Raw genomic sequence first — 20,980 nt, 5'->3', positions numbered from 1 at the left:
GTGCTTAATGGTTTCTTTTAGTGTTTGGCAGGGTCTTTGTAATCTCTTTTGAGGTGGGTGTGTGTGTATCTTGCTGCCAGAATACAGGTATGGATGGCATGGAATTTGTTTGTGGCCTGTGGTTTCTTTAATAATCCTGGATCCCCATGGGGAATTCTGTGTCATAAAAGGTGGATGTGCCAGTGTCGTAGATGTGCTGGTCATTTGACAGTTGTTTTCAGTGGGGTCAGTTTTTACTGATTGCTTGTTTTTCCTCTGTGTATAAGTACACTTTACATAACATATAATACCCTCCCCATTTCTCCAGAGCACTAAGAGGCAGCAAAAAAAAGTATGTAATGCTTAAGAAAACCCAAAACAAAATAAACATGCCAGGATGCAAACAAATGCAATTTAGAAAACTAGTGTGACTGGATATTTGACATCTGTCATTTTATTTGTATTTTCTTCTAAGCGCAAGATCGTCATCCAAACAAGTGGCGCACGTGCGGCATACATAACACTGGAAGCAGTATACATTACAATGGGGGAAGAACGCAAAACTAACAGCGGTAACGGGGGAAGAAAAAGCAGTCGCAAAAATTAAAATACAACCAGAAGGGAATAATCTGTGACCAGTAATAAACAAGGTCTGCGTAAATCGTACAGGTTACAAACATTTAGTTTGATTTACTGGACTACCACCAACACGACAGGAATCTTCAGGCTGCTCATAAACAGAGCACAATTAACGCGATTTGTACTACACATGAAAGAGCAGAGGTTATCCTGAAGACAAGCGAGAGGTGTGGCGATTTTTGGTGACCTGCATAGAGACAGACTGGGAGGGGCAAATTGATGCTGCACATTAGAAACCAGCAGAGGGAGTATCCTTAAAAGAGACGAAGGAGGTACACGGGGATCTATTTCTTAACTCCTCCTGCCCATCCATTCGAGCGACACTGCCATGTCGGTCACAGCCCCAACGACAATCATCTGCCTCCTGAGGAACGACCTTAGGCTTCACGACAATGAGGTAACTAACGCGTGTCACTGTTTCAATGTTTAACGCTTCTCTCCCCGAAAAGTGGCAACATGGGCTGTGAGCGTTGTAAACACTGACAGCTGCAGTGTTCTTATTAGCATGCAAACATAAGAAGTTACTAATTGAAACACACGAAAAGCATGATCAGCAGTCCAGTGCAGGTCTCAGGTTTGCCCCCCTCATCGCTGACTGTATAGCCGTAAAAGGTGTACTTTCCTGAATGAGGTTGGAACGATGTGCGATCCGTTGACATCTAAATACATTTTTAATTCAACACATACAGGGACGGGATAATGTATTTATTCGCAGCGAAGTGTTCTTCGTGCAGTCTGTAAAGCATATTTTCAAAAATCTGACCGTCATTTTCAGCGCGCTTACCATTATACAACTCTATTTACGGACTACGGAAGGAGTTGCATAAAGCTCCTGTTATATATCCATCTCGCATCCCGTCACGTGTGACCGTGCACTGCAACGGGAGAACGTTAAGAGTATAGGTAAACGTGGCGGCCATCTTGAAATGGCACTTCCAGTCAGAAGTACACATTTGTAGTGTACATGTAAGTGTATTTATTCAAATGTGACATGGCACGCTATGGCGCGCTCATGTCTTCTCATCTGTCATGATGTTCTGTTATGTGGCACGCACTTTTGAAGAGAATGTTTCTCTTCAAAAGTGCATCCCTCGTGTTAGTTAACCACTGTTAGGCTTTAACTGTACTGAAGTCAGTTTATCGCTGGACTTCATCCTGACAAGTTGTGCTCCTGTACTATGCTGCCTTTTTCTTAAATAAACTATTTCTTAATAGTTTAAAAGGTCTTTTGGCTTCTTCATCCTACTTCACATATTGGCGACAAGGATTACTTTGGCGATTTTGGCAGCATTTTACTATTTTTGTGCACTTTGGCTCTGAAATACCTTCATCAGAAGTTGCGCTTCGCTGGAACACATCATTTCTTTCTGAATCTTGAAACCTTTTTGCTGGGAAACTGGAAACCTCGTCATTGTACTGCGCTGCACTGAGCTTTTATTTGGATTTCCTTGCTTTTCCATTTCTTGTATCGGAGCGGTTGATTCGTCGAGTGAATCATGACGCGCATGATGTCATCATAACAACGTCACCACGCTCCTTCACGCTCAAGCGGCCATTTTGATTCCCTTGTTTAACTCGTTTCCATGGTGATACTTTAACTAGTGTTTTCGAGCCTGTTTTCTTCGTTTCTTGACGGCGAGCGCATCCACAATTTAAAAGGTATTTTGATTCCCTTGTTTAACTTGTTTTGTGGTAAATATTTTACCTAATCTATTTTTCCGTATAATTATCATTACAAGACAGCTCATGAAATGAGAGGCAGAGTCCGTGGTATCTGAGTCTTACGGGTTTTAATGGAAAAACCTCGAGGTTGGAGATCATGTTCCGTCACCACTAGGGTTCGGGAAGGGAAAGTCAACGTTTTATTAACATTACACATTATATATAGTAATGTAACATCATTGAATCCAATACAGTAGGCGTAACAGGTGAAAAAGAGAAGATAAGAACACATGTGCGTAACAGGAGGCGTGAAAGAAGGCGTGTAATAGGCGTACACGGAGGCGTGCACTGTACATGTCAGAGAAACGTCACAAGAATCGTCACATGTGGGTGGGTGCATAGAGAAAGTTGCAGAATCAGCAGAAAGTGCGGATGCGCGCGCAGCTAGCATGGCGTGACATAGACGTGTAACTGGGGAGAACTTTAACACTAGTAGAAGAGACAGAAGTCTGGGATGTCAGAACGACCTGGACATATAGCATATCTGGTATCTTATGTTTGGAGGACGTATTATCTGGAGTAAAAGGTCTCTCGGGCAGAGGCTAATCTATACTGAATACTAGTGCGTGCATATGTGTCTGCGTGTCTACGTGCAGGGGCCATGGGCCTACTATGGCAACGGGAACTGTAAATTACTTGCATGGAGACAGGAAGGCTTGCTCTTTGCTCTGCAGCCGGGGAGATGTTTACCTAAATCACTAGACAGGAATGTATTTTCGAGGAGGCTGAACAGATAACTTGAAGGCAAAATACTGTCTTGGCAGGCAGGCCAGGTTGAGCCAGGCACCGCTTCGCTTGGCAGGAAGTAAGGCAGAGGTCAGGGATACGTGTCCATGCTGCAGCTTTCAGAGGCAGGAGGCAGAAAGGGCTCGGAGACAGAAATCAGGGCCTAGCTCGACAGAGCCAGGAAAAACGTAAAAGTGTACCATGTAAAGACGTTGGCATGGTATGGTTAGGAACTGAATTATCGATCCATTCATGGTGGATCTGAAAGAGGACATGTTAACGTTGGACGCAAATGTATTTGCGTCTTCATATTCGGTCATGGAGGGAAATTACAGGTACTTAAAGCACGTACATGGAGCCGTTGGGGTACACGATAGGGGACATACTTGACCATAAAAATTTCAATTACCTCATTCCCTCCTTGTCTCCTACGGACCCTTCATGATATATCAATCTTCATGAGTCCATCTATCTGTTCATATAACATCATTTGCTCATCTTTTTTAGTTCGAGATTTGGAACGTGGACTCGGATGGGGAATACATGATGTGGCGCACAAGCCACAAATCGCTGGCCCACATTGTAGACATAGGCAACAACTGAATACTATGAGGAGGGCTATTCCAAGGAAGGATAGGACTTTCCATCCCCAGGCTGATATCACGCTCCAGAGCCAACCGGACCAAGTCCAGGTGCCTGGATTCTGGTGTATCTGACTTGCAATCTTGTGGAGCCGAGTTATGGCTCTATACACTGACGGTGCGTTATTTGGAATGAAAACACAACAACTGGATCCGATGACTCTACAAGCCCCGCCCCTATCTGCCAGGATGACGTCAAGGACGAGACGATTTTGAAGAACGACAAGTCTCATAGCAGACTGTTCGTCTGTTAAGTTACCTAGGGCAAAAGTAGTTTCATTCACTACAGCTTCAAGGGTTCTGGTCAATCTACGTATCAATTTACTAACCTATTCTTTCTTTCAGGATTTTATCAGTAACCTGGAATACATGTTCAAGAGAACATTGCTCTGGTATCGGGGAAAGGTAACGTTTCTTACTTTCTAGACGAATGGGTCTGTCAAAAGGATTACCTAAAGGGTACTGTTTAGGGAGTTTCGCCCTACCTACATACGCTATCGTCTCTTGAGTCTCTGCTGGATTCTCTGGTTCTTCCTCCTCTGAGGAGTCTTTATCGTCTGACTCTACTGCCCTATCGGCATTCTGTCAGGTATGTATGGCTACTATTTCTTTACGGATTTTTCTAGACATGGCATCTATACATTTCTCTCTGTCATGCTTACAATCTGCAATATTCTGACTCCATTTTGCCAATACATTCATCTCCTCTTGATCAAAACCTGGTCGATCTCGTTCTCTTATCAAACAATTAATCAAGAACCGTAATATTAAAGCTTGTGTATCAACTTTCTGATATGCCATGGCTTCACGAACACATTCAGGGCCTTCTCCTGTTTGAATAAAATGATATATCCTATCTAATTGTTCGGGCATTCCTGGTAGTGTAACCAAAAAGTCTGCAACACGTCTTAAACGTAACGAGGCTAACATCATGGGTCCTGTCTTGCCAGGTACTGAATCATACCTACAATCTGTAAGATATTGTTTAAGCGTTTCAGAAGGGGTCGCTTTCGGGGTACGCAGAGTAGCTAATTCTCTCATTGTCAGTCGCTGTATTTGCGGCGGGGTGTGGTAGGGACCTCCTGTGGCACCTCCTGAGGCGGAAGCATGGGCATAACCGGGCTGTAGCGGGATTGAACCTTGGGCTGCATCTGTCGAAAAAGGATTAGTAGGGGGAACAGTAGGGGAAGTGATACCAGGTGTGGGAATTTGCTGACGTGGAGGGGGTGTGGCTTGATCAGCAGGAATATGCTGTGGCATATTATTATTAGCAGGATGTACGGGTACATTGGTATATGCGGGAGCTATATCATCTAAATAGGAAGAAAGGAAAATATCTGCTGCGGTCTTATGGTGACGTACTTTAGTCGGAACCAATGGTGGGGGCAAGTTACTGGGTACTTCTGGGGTCGCCTTGGGCAGGCCCTCGGCAAGAACTGGATACATGCCTGTAATGAGTGCATTTCTTTGGCGGTCTAATTGTTCTGATCTGACCTGTTCTCCTTCTAGTAACTCTTTTTCTTTGGCTTTTTCGGATTCTTCTCTACTTCTATCTTCTTTTCTGAGTGCTTTTTCTGTTCTTCTATGCGATTCTTTATGCCACAATTCTATGGCATCTTTCTGTGATTGTCTGGCTTTCTTTTTCCATAACGCTTCTTCTACTCTCATGATGCACTCGGCATCCCATGTCCCTGAGACAGGCCATCTAAACTTCTCTTCGAGATTCTTAGTATAGTCCACCCATAAATCTAAATACAACACAGCGTCTAAGCCGTGCTTGTGGTACATAAAATACCCTGGAGTGTCCCTAGGCGGGACAGGCACTGCTTCTTCGAGTATCCCTTTCCTAGTTCCTATCTGACGCAACTTTGTAAATAACGGCATTGTGACTTTGACTCGAACACGATAAACACAATAATGAAAAATAAAACAGTCATTCATACCACGACATGAAACATTAAAACATTTTGAAGAGATACTGTCTAGTACATAAAACACAATACTCGGAATCACGAGAAATAGTACTTGAAGGCTTGAATCACTGAATCACTGAATTACTAGATGCACTGCTAAACAGTACAGACCGGTCCCATAAAGAGACACGTCATACCGCGCTCACCTAAGTGAACACGTACGGACCAGGACTGTGTACCCAGACCTGTCTTGACCGGACACAAACTAATGCACCCGTCTAGATGCGTCCCTAGCAACGGTACTCACCGGGAGCAATACTTGAACTTGAACTTGAAGGCCTCGGACTGGACTGGACTTCTACTGGTACTGCTACTACGCATGCGCCTCGTCACATCGGAACAGGTGGGCCTCTGGATACCTCGGACACTGCTACTCTCGGCTGGGCTCTGGTCGGGATCCTCCGCACTCCTCACCGCCTCGTCTGGATGTCGACCGCAGTCTCCGTCACCTCCGTAGGCCTGAGGGAGATACAGGAAAACCTGCAGATGCGCATGGATGTCCGTCACAGCTGTGGCAGGGGACAAGGCCTGCGACGCATCGCCGGCGCGTGGGGTGGGGGAGGGTCCCTATTCGGGCGCCAAATTATGTGGTAAATATTTTACCTAATCTATTTTTCCGTATAATTATCATTACAAGACAGCTCATGAAATGAGAGGCAGAGTCCGTGGTATCTGAGTCTTACGGGTTTTAATGGAAAAACCTCGAGGTTGGAGATCATGTTCCGTCACCACTAGGGTTCGGGAAGGGAAAGTCAACGTTTTATTAACATTACACATTATATATAGTAAAGTAACATCATTGAATCCAATACAGTAGGCGTAACAGGTGAAAAAGAGAAGATAAGAACACATGTGCGTAACAGGAGGTGTGAAAGAAGGCGTGTAATAGGCGTACACGGAGGCGTGCACTGTACATGTCAGAGAAACGTCACAAGAATCGTCACATGTGGGTGGGTGCATAGAGAAAGTTGCAGAATCAGCAGAAAGTGCGGATGCGCGCGCAGCTAGCATGACGTGACATAGACGTGTAACTGGGGAGAACTTTAACACTAGTAGAAGAGACAGAAGTCTGGGATGTCAGAACGACCTGGACCTATAGCATATCTGGTATCTTATGTTTGGAGGACGTATTATCTGGAGTAAAAGGTCTCTCGGGCAGAGGCTAATCTATACTGAATACTTGTACGTGCATATGTGTCTGCGTGTCTACGTGCAGGGGCCATGGGCCTACTATGGCAAAGGGAACTGTAAATTACTTGCATGGAGACAGGAAGGCTTGCTCTTTGCTCTGCAGCCGAGGAGATGTTTACCTAAATCACTAGACAGGAATGTATTTTCGAGGAGGCTGAACAGATAACTTGAAGGCAAAATACTGTCTTGGCAGGCAGGCCAGGTTGAGCCAGGCACCGCTTCGCTTGGCAGGAAGTAAGGCAGAGGTCAGGGATACGTGTCCATGCTGCAGCTTTCAGAGGCAGGAGGCAGAAAGGGCTCGGAGACAGAAATCAGGGCCTAGCTCGGCAGAGCCAGGAAAAACGTAAAAGTGTACCATGTAAAGACGTTGGCATGGTATGGTTAGGAACTGAATTATCGATCCATTCATGGTGGATCTGAAAGAGGACATGTTAACGTTGGACGCAAATGTATTTGCGTCTTCATATTCGGTCATGGAGGGAAATTACAGGTACTTAAAGCACGTACATGGAGCCGTTGGGGTACACGATAGGGGACATACTTGACCATAAAAATTTCAATTACCTCAGTTTCCATGGTGATACTTTAACAAGTGTTTTCGAGCCTGTTTTCTTCGTTTCTTGACGGCGAGCGCATCCACAATTTAAAAGGTATTTATTTCAACTCTTCTGGATTAATAAGACAAAAGACAATTGACTATTTAATACAATTTTATTATACACTTTTTATCAGAATTTTACAAAGCTTCCTATCCTTTTATTAATTTATCCATTATGGCCACTAATCAGCAAATTGTCTATTTGAATCATTTTTTACCTAACCCTGGTAAACCTAAAGAGGCATGGAAATTATGGTTCATAAATTTTGAAAATTATTTAGTGGCAATTGGAGCAGATGAGTACTCTGCAAAAAAGAAGCTGGCTATTTTATATAGTCATTTGGGAACTGCTGGAAAGGAGATTTTCAACAATCTTCCAGTCTCTGAACCTCCGCCAGGAAATGGAGATGGATGGAATGTTTTTACAGATGCAATCTTAAGGTTAAATAAAAAATTCATTGAACAGCCTAGCGTCATGATGGAGCGTTTCAACTTCATGAGAAGGAAACAACATCAAGATGAGTCTGTTGAGGATTTCATCTCTGTCTTAAGAAATTTGGCTGCAGAGTGTAATTTTGGGGCATATCTAGACACTGTTCTCAGAGACCAATTTGTCTACAACTGTTTTCACAAAAAAATACAGGAAAGAATTTTGAGTTGTCGTGACCCCACCTTAAATGAAGTTTTAGAAATGGCTAAGAGCGTTGAAAGGTCAATTGTCTCATCAAGATGCATCACTGATGGAAACATACTTCAACATGAAAAAGATGTCCAGATTAACGCTGTTCTTCAAAAGAATTCCTCATTTAAGCCTTTTAAAAAAAAATGTAACTCTTATTGTTTTAGATGTGGCTCAAAAAGTCATTTTAGTAACAGTCCTACCTGTCCTGCATTTGGGAAAAAGTGTACTTTTTGTAGCAAAACTGGTCACTTCAATATTGTTTGTAGAAACAGGAAAACAGTTAGGATTAATAATCTGTCTTCTCTTGAAGATCCTCATGTAAATATTTCTAATGTTGACATGTCCTCCTTACAATCTCCCTTTGATGATCTTCACATTAATTCAATTCAAGATGTGAATTCTGACCAACTTATTTCTGAAAGAAAAATTTTATCTATTGATTTAGTTGAGGTTGATCACCACACTACACGTATTAAAGATCCCACTTGCTGCGTAATTGTTGATAATGTAAAATTAGACATGATGGCAGATTCGGGAGCACCCGTTACCATCATCTCTGATATTTTATTTAATGAATGTTAGAGTAAGAGTGTAACTTTATTTCCTCTTGACATCATTCCCAAAGCTTACAATGGGAAGAATATTAATATGTTAGGGTATTTTGTTACAAAAATTGAATGTTTGGGTAGGTCCACTACAACAAAAGTTTATGTTGCAATTGATGGAAAACTCATTGTTGGGTGGCAAGACCTAGCTAGAATGGGATTGAAATTAGTTCCTGGTTCTGATTCACCTGTTCAGATCAATGAAACGTCAATTTTTAATGTGGCTAATGTTTTCAAAGATTCTGTTGGCTACATTAAAGATTTTGAGCATTTAATCAGACTTAAACCTAATGCCATTCCTGTTTCCCATAAACTAAGGAATATTCCCTTGAATGTGAGGGATGAACTTAAAAAAGTTTTGGACAATTTGGTTGCAGAAGGTATTATTGGCTCTACCAATTCTTCTTTATGGGTCAGTCCTATAGTTGTCGTTAAAAAAAAAGATTCCTCTATTCGTTTGTGTGCAGACCTGCGTTCTCTCAACCAAAACATTATTGTGGATTGCCATCCATTGCCGAAAATTCAGGAGTTATTGGCAGGTATTTCAGAATCTAAAATTTTTACACTTTTGGACCTCAAGAGTGCATATCATCAGATCCCTCTCTCGAGGTCCTCTTCTGAATTAACCACGTTTATAACTCCTTTTGGAGCATTCAAATACCTTCGACTTCCTTTTGGCTTGGCGTCTGCCGCCAGTGTTTTCCAAAAATTTATGGACACAATTTTGCATGATATCCCAAATGTACAAGCTTATCAGGATGATGTTCTGATACATTCAAAAGATAAATCAGAACATATTAGAGTTTTAAGGAAAGTTTTATCTCGCTTTCAGGAAGTTGGAATAACTTTGGGTGTTAAGAAATGCATATTTATGGTAAAAGAACCAGACTATCTTGGTCACAGTATTTCTGCACATGGTATCAAACCGAAAATTTGTTTGACTAAAGCTATTTCTAATGTTGCTATTCCAAAGGAAAAGGATGCTCTGAGGTCATTCCTTGGTCTTGCTGAGTACTATTCACGCTTTATCCAAAATTATTCTCAGTTTGTTCAACCGCTTCGCTCTTTACTTAAAAAAGATGTGAAATTCACCTGGTCTGAGGAAGCTAACAAGGCTTTTGACATTGTGTAAAAGGTTATTGTAGAGGCACCTGCTTTATCTTCTTTCAATCCAGGTTTAGAATGCACCATTGCTGTTGACGCTAGTCAAAGAGGTTTAGGTGCGGTGCTTACTCAGAGAAGCTCTTGTAAGGAGAATACTGTAGGTTTTGCCTCAAGGGCTCTAAATGTGGCTGAGTCTCATTATAGCACTATTGAAAGAGAGGCCCTTGCCTGTTGTTGGGCAATTGAGAAGTTTAAAACGTTTATCTGGGGATCACATTTCACGCTTCTCAGTGATCACAAGCCCTTGCTTCATCTTCTCAATGGTAATGGAACAGGCAAGGCTTCTTCTAGACTGGTTCGCATTTTATCTAAGTTACATGAGTACAATTTCACAATCAAACACATTTCTGGTGGCAATAATTTACGGGCTGATGCTCTTTCAAGATTGAGTTTGGATAAAAATGATGCAGAAGATGATACTTTTGATGACGTTGAATGCGTTGTAGCATCTATAGAAGAATTGGTTCTTTCACCTTTTTGCATATCAGAGGCTGAATGGTTGCAGAGTTGCTCTGAAGATTCAGTTCTTGTCAATGTTAAAAATCTAATTGTTTCTGGATGGCCAAAAATGTGTTCACTCCCTGCTTCATTGAAGGTTTTTGCACAAGTTTCTGGAGAACTTACTATTGTAAATGATGTCATTTTTAGGGGTGATTTATGTGTCCCACCTTTAAGCATTCGCAAAAAACTTTTTGACTCTGCCCATCAAGGACACCTTGGTATTGGTGGCACCTCGAGGAAGTTGAAGGAACACTTTTGGTGGCCTGGATTAGATAGGGATGTCTCTAACTGGATTGATTCTTGTTCTACTTGCTTGATTTCAGATACGCATTGGAAGACACCCCTTTTACCTTTGCACACAGTTCCCTTTCCTGAAGAAGCTTGGCAAAAGCTGGCTATTGACTTTTCTGGTCCTTGGGAAGTGTTACCTAGTGATAAACGCTACATTATTTCATTGGTTGACTACCATTCCAAGTGGTGTGTTTTTGAGTTCTCTGAGAATCCCACTTCTGCTGTTGTTATTAATTTTTTGAGTAGAATTTTTCTCTCTGAGGGTCCTCCTAGAGAATTGGTCAGTGACAATGGCTCTCATTTTTGTTCTTCTTCTTTTGAGTCATTTTTAAAGTCATATGATATTAAACACCTTAGAGTAGCACTTTATTGGCCTTCATCCAATGGTCTGATAGAGAGAATGAATAAGTTTTTCAAGGAAGGAATCCAGACTGCCGTGTCCTCTAATTTGGATGTAGAAAAATTTCTAAGGGGCAAATTGTGGTCTTATTTAGTTACCCCTCATAGTACCACTGGTATTTCCCCTTTCAGACTTCTGAGGAAGAGAAATCCAAATGGGAATGTTTGCCCATCTTGGATAAAAGACTTGAAAGCTAAAGACAACTCTTGCTTAGCTTGCCATGACAAGGAAATTGTTAAAGTAAATGTTGCTTCTAAACAATTGACTCAAGAGAAAAATTTTAATTCAAGATTTTTTTCTTCTAGTCAACCTTTCAATGTTGGAGACTGGGTCATGGTAAAGTTTAATAGCAAGGTTAAGAAGGGTTTATCGACCTTCTCTTTACCTGCTCAGGTTCTCAAAGTTTCTAAGGGATCTCTATTTCTTGATCGAAAGGGGTGGTGGAGTAAGCGTGTCATTGTCAGACTTACTCCAGAACAGGCAAGAAAAATCTCCACTAGTAAATATGTAAATGATTCTTCCTCTTGCTCTTTTTTCCCTTTAGGTACCACTTCTGATGAACATTCACTTGTTAGTTCTCCTTGTACTCGCATTTCAGATTCTTATTCAAATTCTATTGTAGATCCTAATGTTGAAGAACCTCAGTGTGATACTACTGTTAACTCTAATGTTGATGCAAGTTCTTCTTATGTCTCCACTGACAGGTGTCACAGGAATTGTTCTCTTCCAGCCCGTTTTAAAGATTATTTTCTTTCTTAATTCTGCCTTTTATTTTCCTTTTATTTTCTTTTTATTTATGTAAATAGGGAGAAGATGTAGTGTACATGTAAGTGTATTTATTCAAATGTGACATGGCACGCTATGGCGCGCTCATGTCTTCTCATCTGTCCTGATGTTCTGTTATGTGGCACGCACTTTTGAAGAGAATGTTTCTCTTCAAAAGTGCATCCCTCGTGTTAGTTAACCACTGTTAGGCTTTAACTGTACTGAAGTCAGTTTATCGCTGGACTTCATCCTGACAAGTTGTGCTCCTGTACTATGCTGCCTTTTTCTTAAATAAACTATTTCTTAATAGTTTAAAAGGTCTTTTGGCTTCTTCATCCTACTTCACAACATTGTCTTTAGTCTTAAATGCTGAGGGGAAATTAAAAAGTGGATTTATTTGCTCGGTAAATACTCAAATAAGTATTCACAGTGATCTAGTTAATGATTGCTCTGAAAGGCAAATAGATGTGGTCTCATATTGTGTGCACTTTAGTTAAACGTTTCTGCAGCTGCTTATGTTACAGAGAATTGGAAATACAATTATTGTAACATGTTTGATTTCTTAAGTTGGGAATTGTGATCCTGAGCTAATTGGGTCGGGCCAGTGAGCGTGGGCGCATGGTCCGAGAACTGCAAAAAGAACAATTGATGGACAGAATGCAGAACAAGGTCAAACATTCTCTTCAGTACATAGATCTGGATCTAAATCCATCGTTTTTTTTGCTCACCATGCCATTCCAGGTTGGACCCAGCCATATGCAAATCAGTCTTGACCCTGAGCCCAATGGGAGCAGTCCAGACCGAACTGCCAGGCCCTCCCTGGGCTGGAAACAAGCATCCTAGGACCGGTTTCGGGGTTTCACCCCTCATCAAAAGTATAGCTTGACTCCAGTGGCATGGAGAGCATTGGACCCACGTCTGGGCATACCCGTCCCACTCAGGGTGACAAATGCAAAAAGAACAATTGATAGACAGAATGCAGAACAATGTCATACATTCACTCCAGTACAGAGATCTGAGCCTAAATCCATAGTTTTTTTTGCTCACCATGCTATTCTGGTTGGACTAAGCCATATGCAAATCAGTCTTGACCCTGCGCCTGAAACCTGAAACCGGTCCTAGGATGCTTGTTTCCGGTCCAGGTAGGACCTTGTAGGAGAGTAGGGTCTGCTTCCCATGGTTACCCCCACTTTTTGCTGTGATTCTCTGGTTTTTCGACTGTAGTATGGCTGTGGTCCTGCTAAACAGGCCCACAGCCTAGCTTTTCTCTCTCTAAATTGATACCATGTACTTAGGTACATACCAGATTGGTGACTGGGTCACCCTTGTGAGCCCCCGTATAGTGTACCATAGGTACCCAGGGCATAGGTGCACCCTAGGCCTACCAGGGGCTGCAGCATGTATTGTGCCACCCCTGGTTAGCCTTCCAAACTGACACCACAGGTCTGTTCTTACAGCCTGGGTAAGGTGGTGTAATCACCCCTTGATAGCAGTAAAATAATGTACATATCTTTTTAAATAAATGTGAGTATTTGGGTAGGCAATAATTTAAGTCTGCTGATGTGTGTGGTTGGAGTTCTGAGCCTGTGTTTAGCCCCTGTATCTACCCCCTCCCCCACCCCCACCGAGGGAGCCTTGGACTGCTTGGGCCACATTATTCCAGAGAGTCAAGTGTTGAAAGTGTATTTGGCCCAGTTGCTCAGGATCCATAGTAGGTCGGGCCAGAGGCGCAACTAGAGCCAAATTTCGGGGGGGCTAAGAAAAAATTTCGGGGGGGGGCTGAACCTTTAATCAGTAGGCAGAGTGGTGCTGCGGGCGCTCTTAGAAGGGGTAAAACAACTGGAAGGCCTAATTACCATGCAAATGGTCTTTTAAAGACCTGTTAAACGTTCGGGTGCGGCTGTGTGTGTGCCCGGGATCTGTCTCAGCCCGGGCTGCCACACACGAAGGGGGGGGGCTGAAGCCCGGTGAGTTCAATGGGTGTTGCGCGCCTGGGTCGGGCCCCAGGATGTCAGTAGTAAAAGGCTTCAGCCCCCATGGTTGGGCGCAGTAACCCCTATGGCCTTCTGAATGGGGTCCAACCAGTGAGCCCACAATGTTTTGTAACTTTACACTTTAAAATGGTGAATAGTCAGAAGTAGTAAAGGTACTACCAAGTATAAGAGTACATTTATATGCTTAGGCTTCCTTCTGTAAATTTATCTTTGTGAATAGTCTTGAACACAGACAGGGCATCTGGATTGACTTTGGAGTTGGTGCACTTTGACCAGCATTTCATTTTTTTTCGGTGTTTTATATAGCACAAACTTGACTCAAAGGTATCAGGTATCAGGGCACTTTACATGAGCACCAGTTGCTTACAGGCGGACACTTTCATTTTTTTGTTTTGCACAGGGAGATTAAGTGATTTGTCCAGAATCACAGGATGTCGAGTGTCGATGCAGACTCGAACCCGGTTCCCCAGATTCTAGGTCGACCGTGCTAGCCATTAGGCCACATTCACTCTCCATTAGCCAGCGTGAGTGGCTGCTAGAAACTTCTGTGGAGCTGTTTATGTGCAGCTACGGGAAGACTCCCCGCGCAGGAGGTGTGTGTCTGTGAGAACTAAGGTGTTCCTAAGGAAGGGGGCTGACATTGTCTTTTCGTATTTAACTGATGTCAGTAAACGCAACTGGTTGTAAACAATATGTGGGGTTTAGGGATCTATGCAACAGGGTTGGTGGGCGTGGACAACCTTCCGTGGCCACTGGGCAAGTTCTCAAAAATAAATAAGGGGGAAGCCTAGGTTATCGACCACAGCCCTTCAAGGTTCAGAAGCGTAGGAAGAGGACTCTGCTTAGGAATAGTTGCTGTAGAGTTGCTTCAAGAGTAGAACATGTGCATTTTTAAACCTGTACACAGTTTGTGCTCAGCCATGTAAATGTAACTGTATAGGCATTTATATAGCGCACTACTTACCCGTAGGGTCCCAAGGCGCTTCGACCGCTGCGAAACCCTTCCTGGCTTCCCTGAGAGATGGTCCCTTAATGGGTATCTCCAGGGTGAGACCAGGCATCCCCGGCGGTCTGGTGGGGCCGTTAGTGAAGATGAGGCAAGCTAATGCCCAGAGTTGCCGAGTGTGATCGCTGATCAGAGTGGGCACCGAGGCGAGAGAATTATCGAGTCCGCTGACCCTGGTCCAGAAACCTGCCGCGCCGGGAATCGAACCCTGGTCCCGGGCCGTCCTCTGCTCTCGGGTCTGCCGCCTCTAACCAGTGAGCCACACTACTTCATGGTCTCAGCAAAACACCTAAATAGTGACTGCACTCTCAATTGTGATCCTAAGCTAAGTGAGCGTGGATGCATGGTAGGAGAACTGCAAAAAGAACAATTGATGGACAGAATGCAGAACAATGTCATACATTCTCCTCAGTACAGAGATCTGGACCTAAATCCATTGTTTTTTTGCTCACCATGCCATTCCAGTTTGAACCCAGCCATATGCAAATCAGTCTTGACCCTGTGCCCAATGGGAACAGTCCAGCCCGAACTGCCAGGCCAGGTCCTCCCTGGACTGGAAACAAGCATCCTAAGACCGGTTTCGGGGTTTCACCCCTCATCAGCCAAGATAGCTTTACTCCAGTGGCATGGAGAGCACGGGACCCACGTCTGGGCATACCCGTCCCACTCAGGGTGACAAATGCAAAAAGAACAATTGATGGACAGAATGCAGAACAATGTCATACATTCACCCCAGTACAGAGATCTGGGCCTTCATCCATTGTTTTTTTGCTCACCATGCCATTCCAGTTGGAGCCAGCCATATGTTATATTAGTGGATGACGCCCATGATGAGTGAGAAAGTGAAAAACAAGAGAAGAAATTAGCTTGTTGGTCTTTTGATGGTTTATGCACGATAGGTAACCAATAGTACTGAAAGCAACAGTACTGAAGACTTCCTCTCAATTCCAGGACATCTTGCAATCTGCGTTCCCAAACATGGTAACAAGTGCATTGTGAGCGATAATTGTGTTGAATTGTTTTCCAAAATTAACAAATTAAAATGTTCACAACCCAGACTAGTGTCAAGCTCTCCTTTTTCTGCTTAGTGGTAGGATGTCAGGTGTTGTCATGCTTCAGCTGGCATATGCACCCACCTTGGCAGGTGCTTCAAAGGGTGACTGTCATGGTGGGTGAGAATGTCACCCAGGCCTACTATGCTGGCATCCACCATTATCTCAATGCTCAGCGCTGGATCACATTTTGCCATGTTCCCAGCATCCATGATCCTTGCTTTATTCCCTTAAAGCTGTCTTGGCATTTTCAAGACTGGTGGCACTCGTGTTCTTTCTTCATCAGTTCTCATTGGGGGTGCACTAACTTGTAAGCGCCTTGTGCGATAATGCAGTACACTGACAGTGGTTCTACCATATGAAAAAAATTACTTATTTGGAGAATTCAGTATTTAGATCCTCTCAAAGGTAGGGTCCTCAATTAATCTTGTGAAACATACTGACCATAAACATATATAAAATTGCTACAAATGTCAAGGACTCAATTAAAAAAAGCTCATGTGTGATATATTGAAATTCATATATCGTATGTGATGGAAGACATACCAATAATTGGCAAGGACAGATACACATTACATATAACAAAATGCAAATTAAGTGACAAAAAAAGGTGTAGCTAAAACAAACAATTATATCCACTCCTTTCAACTGCATCCCTTCAAATGATCGTGTCCGCCACGATTGTTTCCAGACTGGACTATGGAAATGTATTGTATCTAGGTCTCCCCCTAAAACTTAATTAGCATCATATAAACAGACTTATTGAAGCGTCCAAACTACATAACCCTGGATAGACACGGGAATTCTATTCCTTATACAGCTCGGTCTACTAAGGACGCATGAAATTAACGTTGACTTTTCGACACCCTAACAAGAGTGTGAGTAAACAACATCATCATGGGGTCTTCCTCTGGACTGTGAACCAAAGGTGTGTCTAGCCTGTCTGTGAAAGAGATCACATTAAGATAGCGATGCTGACACGAGTAGCTTGGATTCCTCCTCTATGCCAGAGAAACAAAGGAAGTGCTAGTTGCTCCTTGTTTATATGTGGTTATTTGTAGCCCAATAGAGGCGCCAAGAGCGTAGCCCCCCAGTCGCCACCTTCTCGGATTTATTCCATTTTACCAACTCCGAGTGTCAAGATACTTGGAAGCATTTGTTAGATTGCAATCATGGTTTTTCTCAATAAATTGAGAGTGACTACTAGGGTTACCTTTCTGTGTCATAGATGTCCGATTAACTCTTTTCTTTAAGACTCATTACTTAAAGGTTGGAATTAATACCATTGCACAAGTTCGCCATTCATCTGAAATACCATTGACTATCTTAATGTGAGCTCTTTCACAGATAGGCTATTCACACCTTTGGTCCACAGTCCTGATGAAGACCTCATGGTGATGTTGTTTACCTACACTCTTGTTATGAGGTCGAAACATCAACGTTAATTTTATGTGTCCTTTGCCCCAGTAGACAGAGCTGTATAAGGAAAAGAATTCACGTGTCTATCCAGGGTTATTTTCATGTAGTTTGAAAGCTTCAATAAGTCTGTTTCAATGATGTACAATATAATTTTATTGTTTTAGCTACACCTTTCATGTCACTTAATTTGTATTTTGTAATCTGTAATGTGTGTCTGTCCTGTCTAATTATTGGTATGTCTTCCATTACATACAATATATGAATTTCAATATATCGCACACAAGTCTTTTCAAATTGAGTCCTTGTCATTTGTAGCATGTTTATATGTTTATGATCAGTATATTTCACAAAATTAATTGAGGATCCTATCTTTTAGAGGATCTAAATACTGAATTCTCAAAATAAGTTATTTTTTTCATATGACAGATCTACTGTCCGTATACTGCTAGCAATCCCCAGGTTCTGCATGATACTGGGATACCCTATAAATTAATGTTGTTGTGCGATATCTTGCCATAAGAACGTCCCTGGTGCAGGCACATTGGTAGGTGTGGGGACAGGGGCTTTTACCTTCACAGGAAAATGTGTGACCATAGAATTTCAATGATGGCTCCCAGAATTCGCACTTCAGATAATGCACTGCAGATATTGACCTTGCCGCGCCCTCCTTTTCTCGTCCGTGCGGGGTCCCACAAGGGTCCTTGCTCAGCCCGACGCTCTTTAATCTCTACGTCACTCCTTTGGTAGATCTGATCCGTTTCTTTGGTTTTGCCTTAACATCATATGGAAATGACACACAAATTGTTGTCTCACTATTTCAGGAGCAGCACATTTTTGCCGCCAATTTTTGTGACTGCATGAGGGCAGTTAATATGTGGATGTCATCTAATTGCCTTAAACTGAACTCCACCAGAACGGAGGTGTTACTGTTTGGAGCTCAACCCTCCTTCTGGTCCCAAGACTGGTGGCTGTTTGAACTTGGCCCTCTTCCATCGCCAGCTAAATCAGTTAGAAATCTTGGGAGTTATTCTCGATACTGACCTGTCATACACTAACCAGGTCAATTCTGTCACTTCCAATACTTTCAATACCCTCAAAACTATTAGGAAGATTCTACCCTTCATTCCTTCTCGCCTGCAAAAAACTGTGGTTACATTCTTGGTTTTGTCGAAATTTGGCTACTGAATTGGTCTTTACTTAAACATGCACTAAAACGTTCTTCATAAATTACAGACTGTGCAGAATGCAGCTGCCAGGGATCTTTGCAAACTTCCTAAATATCACTCTGTTCCTCAGCTATCCAGTATATTCAATGGCTCCCTGTCAGAGCTAGAATCATCTTCAAATCACTATGTATAGTGTACAAAACCCTGCATGGTAAGGGCCCTGCATCTCTGAGGTTGGCCTTCTCTTTCTACCTTCCATTTAGATCTCTACGTTTTCGCCTCATCCAAACTTATTCTGGTCCCTCGTTTCAGACAAGTTAAATGGGGCAGTCGTGGTTTCATTCTTGGTGCTTCCAAAACCTGGAACTCACTTCCCCCTTCCATTAAACCCTTGCCCAATCTTCTGGCATTCAGTAAGGTGCTTTAAACTTGGCTTTTTATCTTTCACTAATTTCATTATTCTGCAGACCCGTCACTCTGGTTTGCTCACCAAGCTAGCGCCAAGACACCATATTGGTATTCAAGCGCTTTCATGAAACCTCATAAAATAACATACACATAACACCTCATCATGCTCTTGTGAAGACTTGCCTAACACCCACACAACATTGCTTTAGGTGAAACAGTTGGATGCTTTAATTCCTCTTCAGATTGCTCCCTGAAATACTTTAGCAGCTAATTAAGTGTTAAAATGGGGCTGTTTATGTTGCTAGAAACACCTGTGGGTGCAAACTTGTGTTTTGAGAACTTTGTTGGTGGAAACATGATAATTTAACTGGAGGCCTCTTCTAGTTGTAACTGATGATAGCCCTTGTTCAAGTCCAATATCGAGAAGACCTGTTCTCCATTGAGGAAATGAATAATATCCTGGATCTTTGGAGATAGGTGTATTCCCTCTGAATGGTTAACTTAGGCAATCTCTATACACTCAGAGGCAGAGCTCACCAACCAACAGTCTTTTGGGTATTGGGATTAGAGGGGAGAGTCAACGTGTGGGCCCACCACAAGTTCAATAATGTCCTGTTGCAAGAGGTTATGCTTCTCACCTCTTCATCTGTATGAAGCCTGATCTCTTTTTATGTTTGCCAAAACCTATGAAGAGTTTGTGAAAGGAATTGGTAATGTCTGCATCCTCTAATAATTCAGTGTGTGCGATGAGCCCGTGTAGTAGAAATAGAGCACGTTTCACTGCCTTGCGGAAGCTTAATAGGCATCCTGTTTCCAAAATGGGTTCCACAAAGTAGACATTAAAGTTGTCCTCACAACAGCACCGCACAAAAGCCTTGCCACGCAAGCAACCCATGTGCACCATATATGCGGATATTTAGTCCTTGCTGAAGGTTGTTGTAACCTGGAAATTCAGTAGCTATCATCATACTGAAGAAAGCACAGGTTTCTACCAGAAAAGGGAGTTTTGTTTGATATCTGTTAATGTCTAGAACAAGTTCAGTGATTTCATAGTGACATTAGTGCTGTAAATGGCCTCACTGCCCATATGCTTTGCGAATAGTCATCTATACATGGTAGACAATGGTTACATCTTCACATTTTTGCTATGACTTTGTGACTGTTTGTGAATGTCCTTCACATGACATATTTCACTATGTGGGGTCATGGGCTGTGTGGAACATCCATCACCTCCATGTGGACATCCGCCTTGTGAGCAGTATGCACCAAATTCAGCATATTTTCCTGCTTTCTGGGTTTTTCTTCCAGAACCACACTGACTCACGTCATATAATTAGCTGAGATATTGTCTACCATCCCATCCAGGACCCAGGACCCCAAAATACCCCACATTAAAAGGCACCGTCACACCTAGTGATCTGGCTTTGGCGGCGACAGTAGGACAAGAAGCATAGCAGTACTATGACTACAGCCTAACACCAATGGAGCTTTGCGGTGCAGGTTTCCATTTCTCACCAGACTCACTTCATGCATCAGGGGACAACATTATAGGTACAAGGCACAGCACACAGCACCAGAGCCCCCTTATGAGACAAAGGAATTACTTTGTCACCAGTGTAGAACCTAACAACACTGAACACTGACACATTAACATGCCGCATAACAAATCTTTATTCAACTATTTACAATGATCAACCATGCATGAGATGGCAGATGGCTGGATGGAGCTCCATAATGGAGGAGCCACAGAGAAAAGCGTCTGCCTGGTTGGTGTGCTCTTTGCTCTCTCTTGGAGCTGCCCTTGTACTTCTGGCGGACGTTGGTTACCTCGTTCCCTCTGGAAGTGCTTCGCGTGAGTACTCTTGATGATGACAAAACAGGGTTGGATTAAGACATGAGGCAAAAAAAATCACAAACTTTCCTTTTAGTCATTTTTTGACCTTTCACCTTCAGTGTACAGCTTCAGTGATTATTAACACAGGTAAGCTTGTGTCAAAGCTACTTTACTCTTATACTGCAAACATAACTGGATCAAATCTAAATACATATCGAAATTCG

At 42.7% G+C, this 20,980-nt stretch overlaps 1 protein-coding gene across 1 annotated transcript in view; it reads left to right on the top strand.

Annotated features, from left to right (window-relative positions):
* Nucleotides 1-866: 866 nt before the first annotated feature.
* Nucleotides 867-20,980, top strand: part of LOC147684982 (cryptochrome DASH-like) — a 97,528-nt gene continuing 77,414 nt past the window's right edge. The window contains exon 1 of the mRNA XM_086940879.1: nucleotides 867-1,015. Within this exon, the coding sequence (XP_086797005.1) occupies nucleotides 947-1,015 (69 nt within the window). The 5' untranslated portion in view covers nucleotides 867-946. The remainder of the gene's footprint in view (nucleotides 1,016-20,980) is intronic.

The sequence above is a fragment of the Lissotriton vulgaris genome, chromosome 10 (genome assembly GCF_964263255.1).
Source record: "Lissotriton vulgaris chromosome 10, aLisVul1.2, whole genome shotgun sequence".
NCBI classification, from domain to species: Eukaryota; Metazoa; Chordata; class Amphibia; order Caudata; family Salamandridae; genus Lissotriton; species Lissotriton vulgaris.
The sequence above is the reverse complement of the archived record's forward strand: the minus strand, read 5'-3'. Positions and strand labels throughout refer to the sequence as shown.